Here is a 24,316-nt window from a genome sequence, read left to right on the forward strand (position 1 = left end):
AAAGGACAAATCAATAAATTAACTTTATTCATACACCGCTATCAACCCATAATTAAACAAGAAAATACAATTTTGTTAAAAAGTTCACTGTTTTGAAAGTGGAAAGTTATCACAAAAGTCGAAGTTAGGCTGCCGAGATGCGAAGGCCTCATTGATAAGGAACAAACACCTGTCAGGAAAAAGGATTTCTGCTTTTCTAATCTCACTCTGCCTGAATTCACGCATTTCTTTTTCTCTATTGTAAAAAATATACTACACAAAAAAGACTAAATTCTCGCAGCATGTCTTTAGCTCCACCTTGAAAAAAACAACATCAGATTTCTGACAAACTTTAGCAAAAAGTAGCCTATTTAAGTGTACTATAATTATACTTCATCTATTCTAAAAGTGAGGCAGTTTAACTGTACTTTACTTTTTAGATACTATTTTGTAAACTAATAATGTTCCAGTTTATTTTGAACAAGTATTCAGTTAGTGTACTTCCTATACTACACGTACATGGTCTATATACAGTATACTGTTCCTGCTATACTTAAACTCAGATATAATTAATAAAATACACTTCAAGTGTACTCTTTTTGTAAAGGGATGCTTTCCTTTCAAAATTACTATTCTAAAAGTTAATTAAGAGGTGGACTGGCAACCACAGGTGAGGTTACTTTAATTGGCCTATATCTTGCACCAATAAACTTTAAATGAATTTCTTAACAAAAACAAACAAACCCAATGCTGTATTTTTGATCCAGGAGTATATTGGAGTATTTCTGAGTATTCCTCTTAAAACCTGTGCTCTAAGCAGAAGCCCCCCCCCCTCCCATCCGCTAAAACGAGCTGGTTATCACATTCATACATATGAAAGTGAGAACAGCCCATTCCAGGAAGAGCCTGTGCTGCCAGCACCGCCCCCGGGCTATCACACACGCCCACTTTCTCCACGGAAGCTAGCAGTGATCGGCAAACCACTTTTCATTTTATGTGCAATATATGCACATCCTTTTTTGCAAAAATTCCGATGGTGTTTTTTTTGGGGGGGGAGAGACACAGACACTCTGCTGAGGCCGGCTCTGGGTTGACGCCATGAAATGGGTGCCACCCACATGGAGCGAAAGGCGGAGCCTTATTACTTCAGGGTAGGTAAACAGGCTGCAAACACTCATTTTTCATAAAAACTCTGTTCTTCAGTGTGCCAAATTTTATATATTATCATACATATGTATATAGTATCCTCTGTAAGGCTTAAGAAAAGCATGACATAGGCCCTTTAGTTTTTTCATAAATGTCATTTGACCTCAGCATTTAAATACTGATGTTAGTGTCTTGATGACATTATACTCTAGTAACAAAATGAGTTGGCCTGTAATTTTTCATATTTAATGGAAAACTCGTTAGTAGTCTTATTAGTTAGATGGACGTGTTTCTTTTTTGGACTGGTATGTAATTCAAAGTGACCTGCTAGATTAGTTTAAATTAGAAACATATCAGCTGTGAGTTTAACTTCTAAAAGGTTTCCTTTAGCTTCTGGGGCATTAAAAGACTACACCTGAAACATTGTTTTTTTCCTGACCACTACAGCATCACACAGGCAAAGCACAGGGAACAAAGTGGTGGTTAGTTTTATAAGAGCAATCATTTGTAGGCTGTGATCATGTCGAACATAGGAGACAGGAAGTGAGAGACATGAGCATGAAGTGAGACATCAGTTTGCCTAAATTAAAAGTCCAGACAGTTCAGAGGGCAGAAATCATGGGATGTGTGAGTAGAAACAGGATGAGAGAGTAGAATGAATACCTTTTGGCAGTATTTTTAGATACACTTGTTTACTCTATGAGCCTAATGCTCTGTGAAAGTCATACTTTTGGCCTGAAAGTTGTTGTGGGTCACATGCACTGCAAGGAACAACTGTATTTTTGTAATAAACCACAGGGTTTGTATTTGGTTCTCATGCAAAAGTTAAGTCTACAGTAGAGATCTCTGAACATTTTTCAAGAAAACCCCGAAGAGACCAGCAGGATAGAGATGGATTCAAAGAGCTTAAGTGCTTCACATGATATTTTGTAACTAAGTACTTTTATTTGTACAGATCATCTCCAGACAGTGCTCCATCCATTTTCTCATACACAGTCAGATGTTTCTTTAACTTGCAGTACACTTTTCCAAAATGTTTCCCTAATTACAGATGCCTGTTCCTACATTGCGCACACATTATTTTAAGTTTAAATTAAAACAAAACAAAAAAGAACAGCCATGAATTCTTGCCTGTCAAATCTGTTTCTCATTGCAATCAAGAACCGAATGACTGGATTTTTGACTCTAAATGTTTCAAAAGTGTGAAGGAGGATGTGGTTAGAGAGGTGCAGGTTTAAGAACAGCACTTGAATTTACAGATGGACTGTAAATAGATAACACTGATCCGGTTGTTCTTAGCAGCTCTTTTGTATCACATTATCAGTAGGTACTTGGGACGTGTGTGGCAAATGCATGCTCCGTCACAGAGTCTTTCAGGGGTGCAAAACACACAGATGTGTTAGCAGAGGATATGAAATATGACAGCTTGAAAACTGTCAGAACAACCGATGCAGACAGATACTGTTGTGATGACACTAAACTCAAGTCTATGTCTTTGCACTGACACGCTGCATTCCAAAGATAAATGCTGGATGCATGTAACTCTTCTGACAGTTGCAAATGGATCCTGTGGGCGGCATGCAGCATGTCTCAACAGGACTTACAATACACATAAACTGCTTTTTTGGGAGTAATATATGGGATAAATTTAGAGTAGTTTAAAAAAGCTTGTCATGACACAATGCAATTACCCTGCATATAAACTAAATATCTGGGATTGTGCAGGAAGCAGAACTTCCTACTTCTGCTATTCATGACATTTTATCACTTCCTTTTGCTGCTTCTACTTTTGTGCAATGCATTGGCAGCACTACAATTAATTTGAAATTTACAGAATATAATACATTCACATCAAATTTATCTACAGCAACTATACACTTTATGCCATGTCTGGGTATTTATCATCCTTGGATTAAATGCTTCCTCCTTGCAGTAGAAACTGCACTTTATGGTTAAAAACAGGATATGAAACCTTATTGTTTTCATTTTCATTGGCTTTTGGTGATAACAAAACAGGTATGTAATATCATTATAGCAACCCTTAAATTAAGAGGCTTTATCCCTGACATAATACAAGAACTACAATGTTTTCATGCTGAAACGGAGCAGTAGGTGAAAGGGATCCATGTGTCATTCTGTTAAACATGCAGTTTGCATGATCCACTACAATGGATTAGACTCTTTAGAAACAAATGTGTAAAACTAAACCTAATACAAACAAACCCCAGCAATCCCTAGGTGGATCAGGTAACAATCTGATTGTTGAGAAAAAATGTTCACAACAGATGAACACATAGAAATGGTGGCAGGGTTTCAAAGCTGCCATATTAGTGTTGCCACCCATTCATCTTCCAAACCGGCTTAATACCTGGAGCCTATCCTGGCTACTGTTGGGCAAAGGCCGGGGACACCCTGGACACATCGCCAGTCTGTTGTAGGGCTATCAGTGTTGCTATATCAGACAAGCAAGTAAATAAAGATTAGAGCCGAAATAAGCATCAGCAAGACAGCATTACTGACAGTTTTGATTCACAAGCAGCCAACACAAAAGAGTATTCCCTGGTCAGGGTAGCAGACTTTAAAAGCAAAAAAAGAAAGTCTGAGAAATGCAAGCTTGAAAAAAACTATCTGGTGCTTAGCTGTGAACATGTGCAGTGATGCTTTTATATAAACGGAACAATGCACTGCGATGTTTTTAAATCTCATTAATGTGTAATGAGTGACCACATTAACTTTCTTCATTGCCTGAGAGTTTCCCATAAAACCGCCATGACAGCTCTGACATTAGTGCTTTTGACTTATCATTGCATGAAGACAAGACCTGAGGCCAAATCCTGCTTTTTGATTTTTTAGGTAATCAAAAAAAGCTAGAACTTTAAATCTTTAAAGATATGCCTGTTTGATTCAGTAACTAAACGAAAAGTAACAACAAAAGAAGTTTAAGTAACCTGGTTTGACTGTATTTGTGCCACCAGCTGCTCTTTGCATTTGTTTCAGTCACTTCTGTTTTTGCAAGAGGAACTGACAGCTCCCCTTCCTGAAACCATCACAACTTCCAAGTACACTTAAAACAAAGAGTGCATTGTCTGACACTTCTGCTAAACGGGCCGATGAAGCGGATCTTCGAGTGGTGCACATCCTTCGAAGCTGAGCAGAGTGATTTTAACAGCAAATGTTACATACATCTCTGAACGGCCGTGCTCATAACATTCTGTCAAACATCGCAACTCCATCTTTGATGGGCTGTGGCCGATTGCCAAAGCAGTCAGTGATGTCTGCAGTCTGCTCTTGGTTGCATCTCCCTTTGAGGTCAGGATGTGGTTGTGCACATACATCACTTTCAAAATAACTCTCAAACAGCCTCATTTCCCTTTTATAGTAAAGACATTTGCTTGATGCACCACAATCCTCAGTCAGTGTCTGGATGGAAAAACCTTTGCAACCCATGTTCACACACAGGACAGAGTTCTTTGATAAGAAAATACAGTCATGAAGGAGTACAGCGGACTATTAATAAGTGTTATTATTACAAGCTAGTTGTGGGTGCAGAAATGGGTAGCCATTGTAACTGCAGTCTCACACTTCTTGGCTCCAGATTTAGGAGACTGTCATTGTTGGCATAATAAATACCAATGTTTGAAGACGGCTGTTCAAACAGGAGATACTTTTTTTAGTCACTTTAGTTAAGGATGTGATGCCTCCTCTTCAGTCCTTTCACAGAACAAGACAACAGAGACACCTGGTGACGGATAAAATAACTTCACAGTACAAGTTTTTTGGAAATATTTGCAAGTTTAGAATGCAAACATAAAAAGTTGATGTCAGACCTTAAACTTAGTATGTAAACAAAGAATTTTCTTCAGACATTGTAAATAGTTTGTCAGGAACTGGAGGTGTAGGACCCAAAATGCAGGAGATTTGGCTTGGTGAGAGAAACTTAAAACATTTAATAAAGAAACTGAAACGGGACAAAACCCTGGGAGCAACAAAGAAGTGACAAAGTAGAGTATAACAGAGCAGATGACCTGGCCACCTTGGGCCCAGAAGGAGAATTTTTGCTGCAGTGGCAGGGTTATTTGCCATTGCAGTCCACGCCATGCTATGCCATGCCAGATGGGTTTTCCTGGAGCCATGTTTGATTTATGCCATTCCCCTTATCCGTTCCTAAGGAGGGTCATCAGGACAGCTCCTTCATGTTTCCTATCCTGTTCCTGTGGAGGGTCGCCAGGGCCGCTCCTCTTCACATGACTGTTCCTGAGAAGGGTCAGGGCTGCTCCCCTTCATGTATCCTGTCCCTTGGGAGAGTCGTCGGGACCCCTCCTCTTAATTTCTGTTTCTGAGGAGGGGTTCGTCATGTCATCCCTCACTTCTGCTGGGCTGCAGGAACCCAAACAAATATCTGGACTTTTGTTTTATTCCTCCAGGTCCCCTCCTGTCAGGTGTTTGGGAATCTGGGATCTGCCCTTTAGGGGAGGGGTACTGTGGTTTAGTTTGATTTTTATGTTTTGGTCGTGTTCTGTCACCAGTTTCAGGTTGATCATGGTCCACAGCTGCCTTCATTTGAGTTAATTGCCCTCAGCCTATGGAAGTGTCTGGTTTTCAGTTTGTCGCTGTCAGGTGTCACGTGCGCCACTCTTTTGTTTCACTCTTTTTAGTTCTACATATTTTTTGGTCATGTTCTGGTCATTTTATTACATGTTCAAGTCCTACACCACCTATCCCTGACATAGTTGAAGGTCCGCACAGTAACTGGGGATCAAAAACACATTTTCACATAGATTTCCAACACAAGAAAGTTCATAAGTGAATTAGTTTTTATGTGAATGAATGTGGTAAATTATATACAGTATGAGGGATTGAAATTAAATTGTGAGGCGTCATCTTTATTTTATCGCTTTTTTAATCTACAAATAACGCTGTAACGTATTTTATGAAAACCTTTTTGAAGGTTTAGATAATTGAAACGGGTTAACCAAAGCTTGTTCTGCAGGTTCAGGTTGTCTGCAGACAAGTGGAGGGAGCTGCAGTGACATCTACTGATTCAGTGTTGAATTTCAAATGGTGCCAGCCAGAAGCTTTTTCTCAGACTGTCAGGAGGACTCTTTGCAAAGTACTCCGTGCTGCAAACCAGAAGGGCCTTTTAACCCTTGTGCTATCTTAGTTGACCCCACCCTTACATTGACGTGTTCTCCCTACCATGACAAAGGTGGATAAAGGTGGAAAGATTTCATGTAATCCATGGACACCAGTGAAGATCACAAATCATTGAAGAAAAAAGGTTCAGAGCACTGTCTAGTGGGTATAGATGACCCAACTCCCAATGATAAAGTGCCTAGGATAGCACAAGGGTTGAAAAAAAAAGTTTTGTTGGCAGTAAACATCAGATAAGCCAAGAAAATATATGACCACTCATGTATTTTCTTTACATATTTTATCATATTCAATAGGTTTACCTTAGACACTATTGGGCAAAAATGCACTGTACAAAAATCCTCTATTCATTTTCTATCATCTTTTAACTGATCTTTCACAACACGGACTGTAAAATAAATATCATGAACAATTGTATAAAATACAATGTCATTTAAAATGCCCAGGTGTCTGTGCTTTTTCCACAGCTCAAGCTACCTCGTCTTACATTTTATTGACAAAAATGTTTATAGAAATAGATTACTTTTAAACATCAGAGAGGCCATTGATATATAAAAGTGCAAGATTGCAGGTTGTTGGCCACCTTCCACTATTCCATATATATTTTAATACATTAAATGTCAAATTTATAACTCAAAATGTATGTAGAAGAACAAAGATGTTGTAAATACTTTAAATACTTTATGAAACAATGACCTAGAAAAGCCAACTGCACGCAGGAGTTTATTTTTATCACAATATACAGTCAGGACCATAAATATTTGGACAGAGACACATTCTTTCTCATTTTGTTTCTGTACATTACCACAGTGAATTTTAAATAAAGAAACTCAGGTGTCATTGAATTGCAGACTTTCAGCTTTTATTCCATGGTTTGTACAAAAAGATTGCATAAAAATGTGAAAAACTAAAGCATTTTTAAACACAATCCCCTCATTTCATGGGCTCATAAGTAATTGGACAATTGACTTCCATGCTATTGCATGGAAGTCAATTGTCCAAAAAGGAGGTATTTAGTGATTGCTGGGCCATTCCATGCCACTCCCTGCTTTAATTTTTTATTTAAAGACACTCGGGTTAGAATGCAAAGCGTCGATCTTCAAATCAAACTTTATTTCTGTGAAATATTATCTCAATTGCGGCACGGAAACAGAAGTTTGTTCCCTGTTGTCAAGTGTTCATCTTTTTGTATTCCTTTGGTTCACAAATTCATCAAGTTCTTGTTTGCACAGGCTTTCCAGTCTCCCTTTTTTTAAAAGACCCCCCAAAGCACACATCTGATGTAAAGAGTTTCATTGCAGGCTTGTTTGGTGATAGATGTGGTGCCCCCCATGGAGCAACAGCCAGCTGACATGACTATGCAATCTTTTTGTTCAACCCATGGAATAAAAGATAAAAGTCTGCACTTCAATGCATCTGAGTTGTTTTATTTAAAATTCACTGTGGTAATGTACAGAAACTAAATTAGAAAGTATGTGCCTCTGTTCAAATATTTATGGTCCTGACTGTAGTTATGATCTGTAAAAAATGATTTTTAACACTAAGTAATTCCTCGTTTCTCGGCAGGGCAGCTTTTTTTACTCTGTATGATCACTTAAACAATACGTTTTCCACAGACGACACTGAAACACGGAAATTTGTTATAAAGCTACAATCTGGTGCAAGCATCTTTGCTTTTTAAGCTTAATGTATTTGTATGCTGTCCCGATAAATTAATAAACTAAACTAAACAAATTCAGAAGCAAAAGCATACGAGCAAATGTGTGCAGGCTTTGAAAACGCAGAAAAAAAAGGTTTTTTTTCTGGATTCATAATCATAATCTTGCAATTTTTACTAACATTTTATGCAACTAAGCAAGAAAAATCCCATTTAACTTAACTGATACAAGTTATGGATTTGTTCTTGTTGTTCTTTTGACATTGTTGGCACAAACGATAATTTATTTGTATTTTTTTTCCTATGGTTTGTTAATAATAAACAGATGTAGCCACAGTATATCATAATTTTGACAAGGTTTTTAATCTGTTCATCCATCTATGTATCCATCAGTCTATTTATCCATCTATCTATTTATCCATCCATCTGTCATCAAGTAATCGATTTTACCCGTGCATCTTTTACACTATCTTTTATTCAAACTTTCACGGACTTTGACATATATCTGGATATTTTCTGCCATAAATCAAAGCATCGATCAAACCTTTTTTTCTTCAAAAGAGCCGTCATCTCTCTGTGTATCAAACTGACTGACGTCTGAGCACCTTTCAACAGCTGGAACTTTTCTCCTCCCAGACGAGAGCTGAAGGTCTGGCAGAATAATCACACACTCCCAAGTTTCAACTACAGGGTCTGACCACAGGCTTCCCTGTCATCCAAACTCTATTGCAATTGTCTGATCGTAGACATTCCGACTCTTTTCTTGCTATTCCACCGCACAGACACCACAAACTCCATGACAGAAACTGTCAATTCGGGCAAAACCAACCAAAGCATTTTAACATAAAACATGAAAACTAACAAGCATGAAATGGTGTGGCTGCCCCCAAAGCACATTGTTGAGAACAAGCAAACAAGCCCAGATGTTTGAGCTGGCTTTGAAAATGTGCAAACTCATTAAGAACGTTTTAATGCCTGAGCCTGCAGTATACAAGCATGAGAGAGTGAATCTTTACAAGCTACCTGTGTGCATCAAAGAGGGCTGCATCTGTTAAAGACAGGCCTCGACGCGCCTCAGATCCACAATTAGCAAATACTACCAAATATGCATAAAAGCAAAGCTAGGGGGTGGAACGCCGAATGCATTTCAGGTTTGTTTTTGAACTTGAGAAAAAGTCACAGTTAATACCTAGTGATTCTTTAACAAAATGAATAAATCTGCTGCTGTCCCCACAAAAGAGTTGAATTCAGTGAGGCTTACGTGAAGAAAAAAGCTCCCTAAGTATGATCCCACCCTCCCCTTACAAACCCACCTCCAGAAGTTACCACCTATCCGTCTCACAGTCTAAGAGCAGTGTCATTTTAGAGCGTCAACCCACCTCTGGAATTTCAGAGGGGAAGAAGGAGAAGCAAATTATGGGACACAGACTTCAGCTGCAGCACTGAAAAGAGACTGAAAAAGAAAAGTTTTATTTTGTAGTCTGGATTTAAAGGGTTTTTTTTATGATTTTTTTTTTTGCAATAACCCAACAGAGATCTGCTCCCATCTAGAAAGTTTTATGACAGTAAATCATTTGGAGGAACAGATAGAACATCCAGACCAAAGCCTGTCTTTGTGGGAAACAAACTTCAGTCATGCAGCCATTCACTTTGATCGGTGTGCTTTTTCTCCTGCTCCACATTTCAAGCAGCTCAAACGCTCACAGGTAAGTGGGTCGGATGAAGGAAAGTTTGGAGATGATTTTTTTTTTACTCAACTTTCTAGGATAAGAACTGGAAATACTTTTAAAGAAGCTTTTGTCTCAAGTCAGACACATTTTCATCTACTGCTTCATAGCCTCTCCAATTGCAGAAAAAACATCAATTAAATCAGGACAAGGAACCTGATAACCCCTAAAAACTTTAGCTCAGTTTTTTCTCACAATGCACAAAAATGTAAAAGTGTTTTCTAAACTTTTTTATGACAGAAAAGCAGTTGTTTTGATGGCATGCACATGCGGCCCAGAGTGTGTGACAGCTAAAAGCGGCATGGCAACTGTAAATAACCAAAGAGCACCTGTCGCACTTCAGAGTTTCCTCCTGCGAGGACTATTCTGGTGGATTTCCTATCAAGTCTCAGATTCCTGAAGACCTACTGACCAAAGATTCAGATTCTTTTCATTTTTATTATCAGAGTTTGATCTACAGCTGAATTATGAACAAGCCCCCCCCCCCCCCCCCCCCCTTGCATCCTTGGATTCGCTCACCACTCCAGAAATTAATCAACAGGCTGAAAACACACAGCTGCAACAGCATCTCCAAAGAATAAAGTAATCCTGACTAATTAACCCCAACTCAGAATAACTACATGAAGATTTTCACCCGAGTAAAAGATCAAAGAGGCGCTGAAATTGGAGTGGTGTGTGGGGCTTCAATGTGTGACACAGGAAGTGTCTGATTAGTGTGTTTTTCTCCCGCTCCTCCTTCCTGTCAGCTGGCTGTTGCTCCACGGGGGCACCACATCTATCACCAAACAAGCCTTCAATGAAACTTTTTACATCAGATGTTTGCTTTGGGGGGCCATTTAAAAAGGGAAACTGGAAAGGCTGTGCAAACAAGAACTTGATGTATTTGTGAACCAAAGGAATACAAAAAGACTTGACAACAGGGAACAAACCTCTGTTTCTGCGCCGCAATTGAGATAATATTTCACAGAAATAAAGTTTGATTTGTAGATCGACGCTTTGCATTCTAACCCGAGTGTCTTTAAATAAAAAATTAAAGCAGGGAGCGGCATGGAATGGCCCAGCAATCACTAAATACCCCCTTTTGACCCGCCCTCACTAGCTGATTGACTGTTAAACTCTCCCCTTCTGTTTCTGCCATCCTGGTCATAGTTGCATGACACAACTACATGTTAAAAAAAAGACTTTTTTGTTGGTTTTATCGCCATAGCAACTGTTTATTTTTTGATTGCCTGAGGGTGACGAACAGGTCAATAAAATGTTTTTTACAAGAATCTGCAACAAAAACTTTTTGATTTCCTTGACAACTGAGATTTTGTGTTGACCACGCCCACATTTCTAATATCTTCATATCACATGTCATATAATTTCCTTCAGCTTGAGCCAACAATTCATGTAATGAGTTTTCAGAATATTCCGGTAAAAATGTACGAGCAATAAAGAAATACCACTTTAGTGTGCTCATCACGCTAATGCCGTTAAAGATCAACAACTTTTAACACCAACATTGTTTTCCTAAGTAGCTTTCAAATGATGCTCAGCGAGTTAGGAGGTAACAGACTGAAATTCATAGAATCAGTTTAAATTCGTAGAAGGTTCTAAAAGTGAAGGGGAAAATTCAAGATAGTGGCTTTTTCCTGAGGTCAAAGGTCAACAAAACTTCAGCTGTGGTTGTAGACGTAAGCTCGTGGCATGTGTGTGTGATCGATTGAGCGAAACTTTTCTATTCTCATATTGTATGAAGAAGTTTTGCTGTGATATCATATTTTTTTGTGGGGAGGGGGTATTGCCAAAAAATTTTGTTTCACCAGGTAATAGATGCATGCACATTTTGGGGAATTTTGAGTATGTGGCAGGGGCCAAATTCTTGCTAAAATTGAAAAAGAAGAATTGTAAAAACAATGGTGCTTGCAGTCCAGGACTGCTGTGGGACATAACAAGCCACATGTCTCACTTTCTACTGTTGACATCTTCTGCAAAGACACTACCGACAAGTCCTCACTGGAATCCAACCCGGAGTGTGTCGATACGGCAGGAGGCTGGAGTGTTGCTATGGCTGGAAGAAGAACACCAAAGGGCTGTGTGAGGGTAAGAAATGACCCTAAAGCCTGACTCTTCACCAACACTTTCTGACTACCGTAGTTAACTTGTATTGACAGTTTTTAGGATTGTGTGGCATCCGAGCGCTTTTTCCACGGACGTTTAGGTCGGCTCTCTGGTGTTTTGTCCAAGCATCAAAATGATGTCTCATGCTTCTATAGCTAAACCTCTAATCCAAGCACTGGCATTTTAAAAACTATTAGAAGGTCACTCGGTAATTCAGTTCATCAGAGGAAGTCAATTATGTTCTTAAGTTCCTATCTCTCCACCAATTAAACATACTTAAGGTTTCACTAGAGGGATAACAATTTCGATTCATGACCATAAAATTGAGGAAGCAAAGATCTATACAAGTAGAAAGTGGGGGGGGGGGGCAGTTTAAACCAAAAATGTGTGGTTTGACTGAAATCCATTCCTCGATGCCGCAGATATTCATGACTGTTTTTTTTTCTACATTTTAACTGTTTTACCAGCTCATTGTGAGCACGGCTGCAAGCACGGCGAGTGTGTTGGCCCAAACAAATGCAAGTGTTTCCCTGGATACACAGGAAAGACGTGTAATCAAGGTGGGTCAAATGAGGTCAGTCAAAGGGCGTCTAGAAAACCAGTTCCAAATAAACTAGTTTATGTCAACAAACACAATTTTTTTTATCCTGTCCCTCTGATAGACAGAAATACAACGATTGCAAAGATGAGCAGAATGTCTGATGGGAGGTTGGATAAAACTGAAAATATTACATCTGCATCCAATAAAGTCTCTGTTTTAAGAGAATGGTTGAGTAGTGCTGCACACGTAGGCTGACACACAGATGGAAATTTGAGATTTGCCTCATTGTTGTCCTTTTTAAAGACCCACTCCAATTTAACTTCTGTTTTTAACATGTTCTTGTTGCATTTTTCTGATGATGGAGGATAAAGAAAACTGAGCTAAAAGCTGTATCTTGTTTTTGTAGATTTTTTTTTTTTTTACTTAGACAATTTTTTGCCTAATTCTGATTTAAGACTATTTGGAAACGAGCAATAAAGACTTTCTGTGTGTGAAAATGAACACCATAATACCATTTTATGATAAAATACTTAATACGGAATCCATTATTCAGTTGTACAAAGAATTACTGGTGGCATGCACCAAAATAGTGTAACATAGGACAAAAAAATAAATAAAAGGAAATAAATGTGCATTTATTAGAATATTTTTCTCTATTTTGACAAAATGTCAAAATTTATCATATTACTATTTAATGAAGTCTTTTAATCTGCTTAATTTGGTGGTTTAAAACAATTTCGGTCTGCTTTCAGGTGAAGATGACACTTCCAATCTTTCTTTTTTTTTCTAGATTCAAACGAGTGTGGTCTGAAACCTCGGCCTTGCGAGCATCGCTGCATGAACACTTACGGTAGTTACAAGTGCTACTGTCTCAATGGTTACACCTTGATGCCGGACGGCTCTTGCTCCAGTGAGTCCCTAGTTTGCATGGCAAAAAATAAAGCAGCAGCTGTTCTGTGCGTGTCTGAAAATGTGCGCGTGCTGCGTTGATGTGTGCAGATTCCAGGACATGCTCTCTTGCTCACTGTCAGTACGGCTGCGAGGAAGTAGAAGGGGAGATCCGCTGCCTCTGTCCGTCTGCAGGCCTGCAACTGGGACAAGATGAGAGGACATGTGTGGGTAAGCTGTCCCTCACAAATGTTTTCATGTGTCTCATGCAAGTAAAGTTTGCATGAATGGAATGCATGATTGGACACACGCCTCAACATTTAGATCAATGTCAAAATTACTTTGTTGTAAAAAGAAAAACATTTAAAATTAGGCTGACTTTGGCTTCAGTGTTGTGTACATTCTAAGCATTTGTATTCTGGGAAAAAATACTAAATTGGGGTTTATTTTACATACTTTTGCATAATTGGCTTGTAAATCAGTGGTGTAATTAGGTTTTATATCTTCCCATAAAATTGCCTAAACTACAAAGGAGCCAAATTAACATGATCTCACAGGGGAAGTATTCAACCAGAGATATTCTCATTGATCTTACAGTTTTGAAAAAAAAAAGACTTAAAGCAAAACAAGAGCATGACTTTGCTTAAGTGCCAAACAGACTGCAAAAGAATAGGGTAACTTTAATCAACTGAACACACTGACATTTTTATCAAACAGTTATTGCTACAGCCAAGTAAAGAGTATGTTGTCTGCAGCAGATAAAACATAACTGACTATAAGGTCGTGCAGTTATAAAAAATAGAGACATCTGAGGTCAAAAGGACCCCTAAGGTGAACTGGGGGGAAGAATAACTGAAACATTTGTTTTTAAATATATAAAATATAATTTTAACTTTAATGTGTTCTCAGAGTTGTAGGAGGAAACTAGGGAGGGAATTAAATTCCCGAGCAGCATTGTATGGCCCACAGGCACTGCCTCCATTTTTACCAGGCCTCACTAGCTGAGCAGATGGGGGGACTGTAACATTTGGGGAAAATTCAAGATGACGGCCTCTCCAAAGGTCAAAGGTCACCAAAACGTCAATTGTGGTCGTAGACTTAACCTGGTGGCAGGGGTGTGACATGTCATTATTGTCGTGGGAAAATGTGAAAATAGACAAATATCTGATTTTATCACAAAATGGTTGCAAAGCAATGGTCATCCCATAATATTTTCAAAACTTACTTTAGATATCCCCAACGTGTGTCTTTGGGTTTCATTTATGGGTTTTAACTATTTGTTTTTGAGCCCCATAAGAGATTGTGGATCATGTTCATTTTTTATATCTGTTTTTCTTATTTACAACTCCAAAAATGTATTTTGAATGCGTACTAGGTGCATGCAAATTTTGGTGAGTTTTTGAGTATGTCACTCAAAGGCGCCGTAAGAAAGAAGAATTGCGAAAACAAGTCTTTTCAGAAGTGAGATGAAATATCAGACACTTCAGGAAAGCTTTGATTACAAAAAAGCATTTTTTTACAGGCCAGTTCCATGCTACTTACTTTATGTTTCCCAAAAGGGAACCTTGGTAAACCTTGTGTACACTTAAAATTGAAATAAACCTACAGTTTGAAGAGAATTTTTACAAACAACAAAAAAGCTCAATTTAATTAACCTTGTTTTATTTTTTACTCTAATAGATATTGATGAATGCATAACTGGGAAGAACCTTTGTCCCTACAACAGACAATGTGTCAACACCTTTGGAAGCTACTATTGCAAGTGCCAGGATGGCTATGATTTGAAATACATGAATGGCAAATATGACTGTCTAGGTAAGAACCACAAGGAAGTGTTATGAACAGGAAACATCTACAGAAGTTTCTACCTTTGACTGTAAAAACAGACGTCTTCCTCTTCCAGATCTAGATGAGTGTGTGTCCAGTACCCACAAGTGCAGCCGCCACGCCGTTTGTCTGAACACTCATGGTTCCTACAAGTGCAGGTGCAACTCTGGCTTCCGAGGGAACGGCTTTGAATGCTCCGGTGAGATTAAGGATCTGCAACACTGATTAAAATCATTTTTTAAAAGATGCAAAATACATCAAAACACATGTTTAAGATCTCTTTCAAACGACAGAGTCAGTCAGACGGGTCTGAAGCAGTTTCACAGCTGCAGAATTTACTCAGACTCTTTAACCATTAGAAAATACAAGTCCTGCCAAGACTGGTTTCCTGCTCTTTTACAGGCTTTACCATTAGATGAACACAAATTGAAAATGCAGTTGTGCAAATATCCAGCTCTCTGAGGGAAAAAAAAAAGCTGGAGGAAAGACGGAGCTGGAGCAGGAGGAGCCAGATGTTTCCAAATGACATGTATTTCAGGTCAGGGGTTTTAGTGTAAATGCAGATGCCTTTATTTTTTTGTAGCTAAGCCATTTTATCAGAGACCGTGGGATGGAGACAAAGGCAGTGCAGATTATTCCCTCAATGGTGAGCCTCTAAAATGCCACTTCACTTTTCCACTCAGTGCCATGCAACCTCATCTGTTCACTTCCTCATTCCTACTTTTCCAAACACCTCCTTACTCTTCCTGTGTCTGGATGTGACGAATGCACACAGCATCTGCACCTTAAAGACCCACTCCGATCATCTTTTGAGCTATGACCTATGATCTGAAAGCTTTTCCGGAAGACTTTTAATTACGATAATGGCATTTTTTGCCAGAATCTAAAAACCTGTGTCGTTGTTGTGTTTTTCAACCAGTGTGCACACTAGTGTTCCGTGTGAGATGATCATGTGTGCGGAAATGACTAATTACTCATTTTTACTGATCCAAAAACATTTATGACCACATTTGTCAAAAAAGGCGCAGGTTTCACACTAAGCAGTTTGCCGACATCTTTGTGGAGCTCTTTAAAACGAATGCACCAGATCTCTCAGCATCTTCCGAGTCTTTCATAAGGGCGGGAAAAAATGTTTAACGGTAGCTCCTCCCACATGCGGTGGGGGCGTCAGGTTTCTAAACGCACTTTTGGACAAACATCCAGCAGCAACTTTGACGCGTGTTAAATCAAAGGTGGAGGACGGCAGTTAGATGCGCAAATCGCATTCAATGTAAACAGACAATTGATTTAAATGAAGCGCACGGAGGGAGGGAGGGGGGGAGGGAGAAGGGAGGGGGTGCAATCTGTGAAAGGTCTCTGTGCAGAATCGGGGATAGTGATCCCTACGGATTACCCCTGCAACCCTAGTAGCTTCCGGTGTCCGACTGTGTAAAAAGTGACTCAAATTAAGAAGCTCAGAGACGTAAGACTTTCCAGCATCAGGACCACTGCATTTCACTACAGTTCCCATGATGCATTGCATTAATGTTCCAGCTTCTCTTACTGCGCTGTTGTTAGCTGTTGTGAAGCACAAGAAGCGCAAACATCTGTTCTAAAAGTCTGCAAAGCTTCTTAATGAAATTTAGAAACAGTTTAGTCCTCCTTCAAGTGTGTTGCATTTGTGTGTTGGAGAACAAAGGAATTAAAGTCAAAGATTTCAGTTTTTGGTCCAAGTCATCTTTGTAAAAGAAACAGCTGATTTCTGATCATGTTTATTTGAAGGGAATTCAATTTTAGCCTTCAATCACTTTTGAAAAACTTAAGGTTCCGTTTAAATATAAGAAATAACAAAATAAAAGAAACGGGATTAAGGTAAAGTGGGCAACAGACACATTTAACTAAAAAGAAACAATTTAATCACCCAAAAATAAAAACAACATTTTTGTTAAAGTTACATTTTTGATTTAGACTAAAGAAAAACAAATAAAACTTCAGCGTGTTCATTTTTTGTGTAGTTACAACTGAACTTATAAACACGAATATAATGATTTTTAATACAATTTTTGTCTAATATTTATCAAACATGCTGCACCTATTTATTTAAAAATTACAGTTACTTTTGCACAAACATAAAAAATAGGTCTATTTAAAAAATTAAATTACCGTTTAGAAAGAATGTCCTTTTATTTAGGTTTTGTGAAGTTTACATGAAATTGCATTTTAATAAACAGGAGGGGGAAAAACACCTGGGCCAATTTTCAGTTGAAAATTATTATTAAAAACCATTGCAACTTTAAGGAAAAACAGCTGAAACTTCAAACTTTTTGTTTGAACGTGAGATCGAGGAGAAACTACAACAAGAGTTTCTCTTTTTTTTTCATCTTTGGTTGCTGATGTGCCGCAAGATTTTTGTCAAAGAAAAAGTGTACCTTGGCTTTAAAAAGGTTGGAAAAAAACTGGGCTGGGACATCGTTGCAGCAGAGCGGTGGTAGTTCATTAAAAATTCCGCTCTGAGTTGTGGGCAGCACGCTTGACACGACGCAACCCCGCCCCCCTTCCCCTTCATGATCCCAACCTATTTTCGACATCAAAAATAAGCTTTTACTCAAATGGCATTTTCTGTTGTACCAGAATTATCTATTTGAATAAAGAAATACTCAGAAATGCAATTTGAGCTTATATTTCTTGATACATGTCAGTAAAAAGGCCACAAGAACATTTTAAAAGCGCCAAAAACTATTTTCATCAGAGTGGGTCTTTAACACAAAAGCATGACCGAGGGTGCATGTCTGTGCACTGAAAAGACTAATTTATCCCGAGGAATGCTTCCTCTGCATGCAGTCCTGAATGTTGCCATCAAATGTGCATCTTTAGGAGCGCAGCTAATGTGGAAAAGTACTCAATCAACAAACTTGTAAGTAACTGAAAGGATGTTAATAAGAGAATACATCCGCACAGCACACACAAACAACACAGCTGCTAAAACGCTTTTTATGATGGAGAATCCATGTGTGTAATCTGATTCCTTTTTCCTGCCCGCAGCCATTCCAGACTCCCAAGTGAGGCCGGTGATTCTGGGAGGTGAGCTGAGCAAAGAGGACATCAAAAACGCCATACCTGAACCGGCTGCGACAGCCTCTCCAAAGATCCCACAGCAGCCTTTTGACTATGATGGAGAGGTCTACGTTGGCAACCACATGGATAAAAAGGCAGAAGAATTACCTCAAGAGGAAGAGGAGGAGGAGGATGAAGAAGAAGAGGTGGAAGACAACAAGCTCAATTCAAGGGGAGATGTTTTCAGTAAGTTGCTGTTGTTTTGGGGGGAATGGATCCACAGTGGGTGGCCGACAGAACGCTTGGTGACCAAACTGAGTTTGTTTTAACAGGGATTGTGTTCTCCTGCCTGCATAGCACCTGGAACATTAAGTAAACACAGGTTTAACCTTTTGAACACAGAAAAATAGGACCTGTTACTTCAGGTTTCCCTCCAACTCTGAGCGGTTTCATTCATTCCGGCTAAAAAGTAGATCAAATCTGAATAAAAGCCATCAATTTAACGAAAATAAAAACACAATTGACAAAAAGAATAAATGACACACTCATAAAGTAGTTTGTCTTTACTTGGAGTAAAACGTTAACTTTAATATGAACTAAAAGACCAAAAACCAAAATGGAGCAAGCATTAGCTCTCCGCTAACAAGAGGAGACAGGTTCCAGGACATTCATCACCTCTACACAGGAATCTCCCTCTTCTGACATGAGAAGACTCAAGGTCAAAATTCTTCTTTTTTTTCTCTTCACTGCTTTACCGTCCCTCAAGAGGGGGCTGAGGGAGGGACGGGCAGGTTCAAAATCCCTGAGCCTTTTATTATGCTTTTTTCAAAAACAGCTGTTGTGCTAACAGATTTGAGTCCCCGCGGGGATGTCTGTCATCAGGCCTCTAGACCCCTGCAACACCAGCCCACTTTAACTAAGCTGGTTCAATCCCACCAGCTGTCAATCAACTGAGTGCCAAAGGCTGTATGTCGACGGGTGATTTGCTGCAAAAGCTTTAAAAGTTTGGTAGGACTTGAATCCTAAAGTTGTAGTTGCATATTAGGTCATTAGACCGAAGCAGGTCTACACATGAATGTTGAAAAAAACTACCTTTACATCTATAAAGAAAATGTTGAATGTAAGGCCTAACATAAAGAAGATAAAGCTATTTTTAAAATTTGACTGGTAATGCATGATTATAAACAACTCAGTTTAATCATTGACTAATATGAACAATAAGCAGCTGATGGTGGATTAATACAAAGAAGCAACAGCAGATATAAGTATTACATAAAAAGCATCCAAATATTAATCATGTTATGTAAATTAAGAAGAACAGACAACATTTAACCCCTTAATTCCTGAATGTATTTTAAACTATGAAAAAAATATTTTTGCTTTCTTGTAAATGCTAAATTAAATTAAGTTTGGAGCAGTAGCAGCATAATTGCATCAAACCACTTCACCTGATCTTCAATTAAAAATAAGGTTAAGCAATTACTGGGTAAACAAAATGCAAACATTGTACCTTATGTGTGATGAACATAAAGTAGTAAAATGTTGAAATATGGGCACACAAGCAAACATGTTGCTCCTAATGTTACACATGAGAGATGAGAGAGTTCTAGTACCTCTGTATTTGCCTGTATTACATACATGTTGATGCATTTATTCAAAACTCAATGGCTTTTTTCTGACAAATACTGCTTTTTTGGTTCCATCATAAACATACAGTTTCACAGGAGTTTGAGTCTGTGTTTGGCCCAGCCAAGGACATCAAGGAAATCCAAGTTGGACAAACTCAGGATGGTAATTCAACATGTTGTCAGAGTTGTAGATTGTTGATTGAGACGTTTTTGCGTAATTTTATGTTGTTGTTGTTTCTTGCTATGCACTGTAGAGTATTTCTTAGACTGCAACTTCGATCAGGGAGGATGTGAATGGGTCCAAGACAAGACAGATGACATGGATTGGACTGTGGCGTACCATAGTAATGGTAACAAAACAAGGACACTCACACTTTTTTTTCATGCACAGATACAGATATTTATGAGTATTTAACTCTCTCAGGTGGGTACTTCATGGCTTTGAGTGGGCTTGTTGGGGAAAAAGAGGATGTGGCCAGGTTAAAGCTGCTTCTCAGTGACCGGACCCAGCAGGCCAGCTTCTGCCTCATGTTTGACTACCGCATACTGGGCCAAAATGTGGGAACATTAAAGGTGCTGCTGGAGAACAACGCTTATCCGGTTTGGGAGCAGGGTCAAAGCAAAGAAGAAGGTTGGCAGACAGAGCTCCTGTCTGTGGCCTGGACAGAAAAGGCTCCACAGTCTGTGAGTTCCTGTTCTTTTATTTTTTTTTAACTTCATAAGTATTAAGACTTCTTTAACCAAAAATTTGCAAATGTGTAAGACATAAATGTTTCATCAAAAGCCCAACACTCATGACCACAAGTACTACTTTAAAAAATGACCATTTTGGAAGTGTTTTTTTTTGTCTCTAATTTAAATATGGTTTGGAATAGATCGTCTTTGAAGCGCGGCGTGGAAAAGGTGTTGGAGGTGAAATAGGGCTGGATAATGTTGCGCTGACCTCAGGGCTCTGTCAAGAGGATGCCAGTCCAATCTTCTGACGATCTTCCCATGAGATCATCTGCCAAAGAAGACACATCAAGGATTGAGTTTCCTTTCCCTGTGAATTCTTCTTCTTACTGGAGTCTTTCAGAGTTCTTAAACAGTGCAGTCCCACTCTCAAAAAGAACATGTACAGTCAGTGCAGCTGACTTTATTTACCTGCTGCTACATCACTCCGTTGGACACAATTAATTTTCTGAACAGTAACATACAGGACATATTTCTCAGGAAAAAAGTGGGGATACATTTAATATTGGCTTTAACACGATTGTGCACACACCTCGTTCACAACTGAAGTATTCTGCCAGATGGAATGTGAAATTAAGGGTGATTTAAAACTATAATCACAGAAAGTATTTTTGAAGGCTTTTTTGTTGTTATAATATCAGGATAATCAGTGAATTAATTGCATAAAATATGTGATGTATTCACTCATTAAACATTGTTTTCCAATCTTGCCAACCTTCCTTCTGTTTCTTCTTTTTAATGGAATAATATTTAGGTGAAATATACATAAAGTCTTACCAATGCTTTTAAGATAATGTTATCTGGCAATAAAACGAAAGGGATCTGTTCAATCTCTGAAGCTAACATTGAAATCCACAACCATTTTTTTTAGAAATAGATATACAGAATATATTAGGAAAGACTGAATTTAACTGCAATTTACTCGCAACTGCTCACCTATTACGAAACATTATTGAAAACCACTTCAATTATTGCAAACTTTAAAATAAAAACATGTATACAGTTTTGACTTTTTACCGTGTACATTTCCCTCCACAGACTGGGGGAAAAAACAAAACAAACATGGTAAACTGAAACTCAGACTACAGTACTTCTCAACAACAAATTCTAATGAGATCTAATTTGGGGAGAATTCCCAGAATACCTCTCTCATCTTAGTTCTTTGCTTGGATTTGGAGTTTGTTTCTCTATTTATGTTTTCCGCTGTGTGTGCCTTACCTTAAAAGCACTACATAAGATTCACATGTTTTATTCATGTTTGGTTAATTGGCCCATTTAAAAACAGGATTGATTGGCGCCCTCTGGTGGATGATATTGAAAGATGCAATTTAAAATTTATTTGATTTTGTAGTGTTAAAAACAAAATTAAAATAAATAAACAAAACACGTGTTTTAACTTTTGTGTTTGATGTTTTTTCCAGTATAAATATTTTACTTTGAAAGATTTTTTGCCTGGACCCTGACTAGATCACGTGATCGGAAGCCACAGCCAAGCAGCTCGTTAGCTAGTTGTTAGCAGCTAGTTGCTTTAGCATAGGAGTTCAACAGGAAACGCTGGAAGCTGACGCTACAACAAGCTGTCAGTCGATGCATCCGCATTGTTTTATTGGTTGTTTATTATTCAGACCCGACTCGACAGCAACTCGATCCGAACAATAAGGTACGTTAACATCGGTTAACCGTGTAAAAAGAAAATACATACGACAAAAATGACAGAGTAGCACAATTTGAGTTTGTATGTTGTAGCTTGTTTAGCTCAGCTGTTGGCTTGTTTTCTAACATTTAAGCTAACAGCAAGTAGGCTAAAACACAAAAATCTGCACATTTGATTTCAAATTCATTAAAGAAAGTTGAAGTATCTGCCCATAACGCAGTTATTCGGTCAGAACAGCTGTATTTTATGTATAGATATTTATTTATTTTTTCGAAAGTCATTGATTGGACCGCTAATCATGTCTTGAACCGTCTGTCATTTTAGGCTAACTGTTTGTGCTGTCGAAGCTGGAGAACGGTTCTCCTAAATCAACTTTTAACAAATTAGCATGTGACTTACTTTGGACTGGGGCTCACAGCACATGATCTGGACAAGTGAGGGAAGTCGAAATCAATCCGGGGTGAGTTGAAAGCACCACATACACACACAAATTCTGTGTTCCAGTTACGGATGTTTCTCCTTTCGTTCCAAATAACACTAATAATTTTTCCCTCTTTTTTTAAAAAGTTGCTTTACTTCAGGAGTGGTGAAAAGCTTTGAAGAAGAGCCATGACAACAAAAACCTCCTTGTTAAAAGTCATCTTGCTGGGTGATGGGGGTGTGGGAAAGAGCTCCATAATGAATCGCTACGTCACCAACAAATTTGATGCCCATCTTTTCCACACCATCGGCGTCGAGTTCCTAAACAAAGACCTCGAGGTAGACAGCCGCCAGGTTACCCTGCAGATCTGGGACACTGCGGGTCAGGAGCGCTTCCGCAGCCTGAGGACTCCTTTCTATCGTGGCTCTGATTGTTGCCTACTCACCTTCAGTGTGGACGATCACCAGAGTTTTCTCAACTTGGGCAACTGGAAGAAAGAGTTCATTTATTATGCTGATGTCAAAGAGCCAGAAAAGTTCCCGTTCGTCGTCTTGGGCAACAAGGTGGATGTGACGGAGCGGCAGGTCTCGACTGAGGAGGCCCGGCAGTGGTGCCAGGAGAATGGTGATTATCCTTATTACGAGACCAGTGCCAAAGATGCCACCAATGTAGCAGTAGCCTTTGAAGAAGCAGTGCGCAGAGTGCTGGCAGCGGAAGAAAGAACAGTTCACCTCATCCCTACGGACACAGTGAAGCTCCACCGAAAGCCCCGCTCTGCTGCTGCTTGCTGTTAAAGGAGCCACCATTTCAAAATCCGTGAGAAGGAAGGAAAACATTGGCGTTCATTGCTGTATCTTACTCAAACAAGGCTACTGACACTTTTTGATAAGCTAAAGGCAAAGACTTCTGCTGAAACTTTCGAAAAGAAACACTAAATCCATACATGTTCTTTTCACACATAACCTCAAAGCACTGATGCATGACTTCGGCTCTGCCACAGTCCCAAAGGCAAGCTTTACTAGAATAGGTGTTGAGATTGTTTGCTAAATCAAGAAAAAAATGTGTATATCCGTAAATTAAGTATTCTTAAATGGATTTTTCCTTATAAAAAAAATGACTTGCTTCTCAAATCTGTTTAGACGGGTACTGTGATGAACCTGCGTCTATTATAGGGATCCTGAACTTGGTTTATGGTGGTTTCATCACAAATATTTATATTTAAAATATACCTGCACATAAAAATCTCTAAACATTGGAGTTATGAAATAGCTGTTGCACTGCTTTTTATGACTAATAAACGAAAGCTCAATATTTAAAAAACGAAGACTTGCTGTTAGTGCATCAGAACATTTGCTGTTGGAAGTTGAGAATGTTCTGTAAATGAAGCAAACATCAGCTTAAATAGATTGCATTTTGTTTTGAAAAACATGAATATTTTTTAAGTTGCTTTTAACGTTAAAAAGTAACCATTGGCAACCGCAGAATGAATTTACTGAAATCAAGTGGTGGTTATGATTATTGCTGTGTTCCTCATCTGAACTCGATTAAGCACTCTTAACTCTGTTTTATGGCTTAAAGTCTTTGTCTGAAACAGAAGATTAAACATGAACTAGTCTATTGGTTTAAATGTTTCTTGTTCAAATTAAGATTCAGTTTTACTAGTATATGCTGAATGATCAATAAACACCCTTGAAAGTGTCTTGCATTCTTGCTTTATAGCCTGATGACTACTCATTATTCCAGTGATCAACCACAGCCTTATCTTGGCAGCTCTTAGTCCAACACCTTAAACAAATCAGGTTTAATAATGTCAAAGTACAAGGTTGTTC

At 38.6% G+C, this 24,316-nt stretch overlaps 2 protein-coding genes across 3 annotated transcripts; both read left to right on the forward strand.

Moving 5' to 3' along the window:
- Positions 1-9,188: 9,188 nt before the first annotated feature.
- egfl6 (EGF-like-domain, multiple 6) lies at positions 9,189-21,122 on the forward strand. Of its 2 annotated transcripts, XM_004081785.4 has the most exons (13): positions 9,189-9,639; positions 11,639-11,745; positions 12,231-12,323; positions 13,095-13,214; positions 13,304-13,423; positions 14,873-15,007; positions 15,096-15,218; positions 15,603-15,665; positions 18,041-18,298; positions 19,769-19,843; positions 19,935-20,030; positions 20,105-20,364; positions 20,556-21,122. In XM_004081785.4, the coding sequence occupies exons 1-13, from the start codon at positions 9,569-9,571 to the stop codon at positions 20,661-20,663; spliced, it is 1,629 nt and encodes a 542-aa protein (XP_004081833.1). In that variant the 5' UTR covers positions 9,189-9,568; the 3' UTR covers positions 20,664-21,122. The 2 variants fall into 2 exon arrangements, with proteins under 2 accessions (XP_004081833.1, XP_011488156.1); XM_011489854.3 differs by lacking the exon at positions 15,603-15,665.
- A 797-nt stretch (positions 21,123-21,919) lies between these two features.
- On the forward strand, positions 21,920-24,185 carry rab9a (RAB9A, member RAS oncogene family). Its single transcript, XM_004081786.5, has 3 exons — positions 21,920-22,072; positions 22,391-22,526; positions 22,634-24,185. Exon 3 carries the CDS (start codon positions 22,676-22,678, stop codon positions 23,279-23,281), a length of 606 nt encoding a protein of 201 aa, XP_004081834.1. The 5' UTR covers positions 21,920-22,072; positions 22,391-22,526; positions 22,634-22,675; the 3' UTR covers positions 23,282-24,185.
- Positions 24,186-24,316: the final 131 nt, after the last annotated feature.

The sequence above is a fragment of the Oryzias latipes genome, chromosome 21, assembly GCF_053564925.1.
Source record: "Oryzias latipes strain Hd-rR chromosome 21, Olatipes_Hd-rR_3.1".
NCBI classification, from domain to species: Eukaryota; Metazoa; Chordata; class Actinopteri; order Beloniformes; family Adrianichthyidae; genus Oryzias; species Oryzias latipes.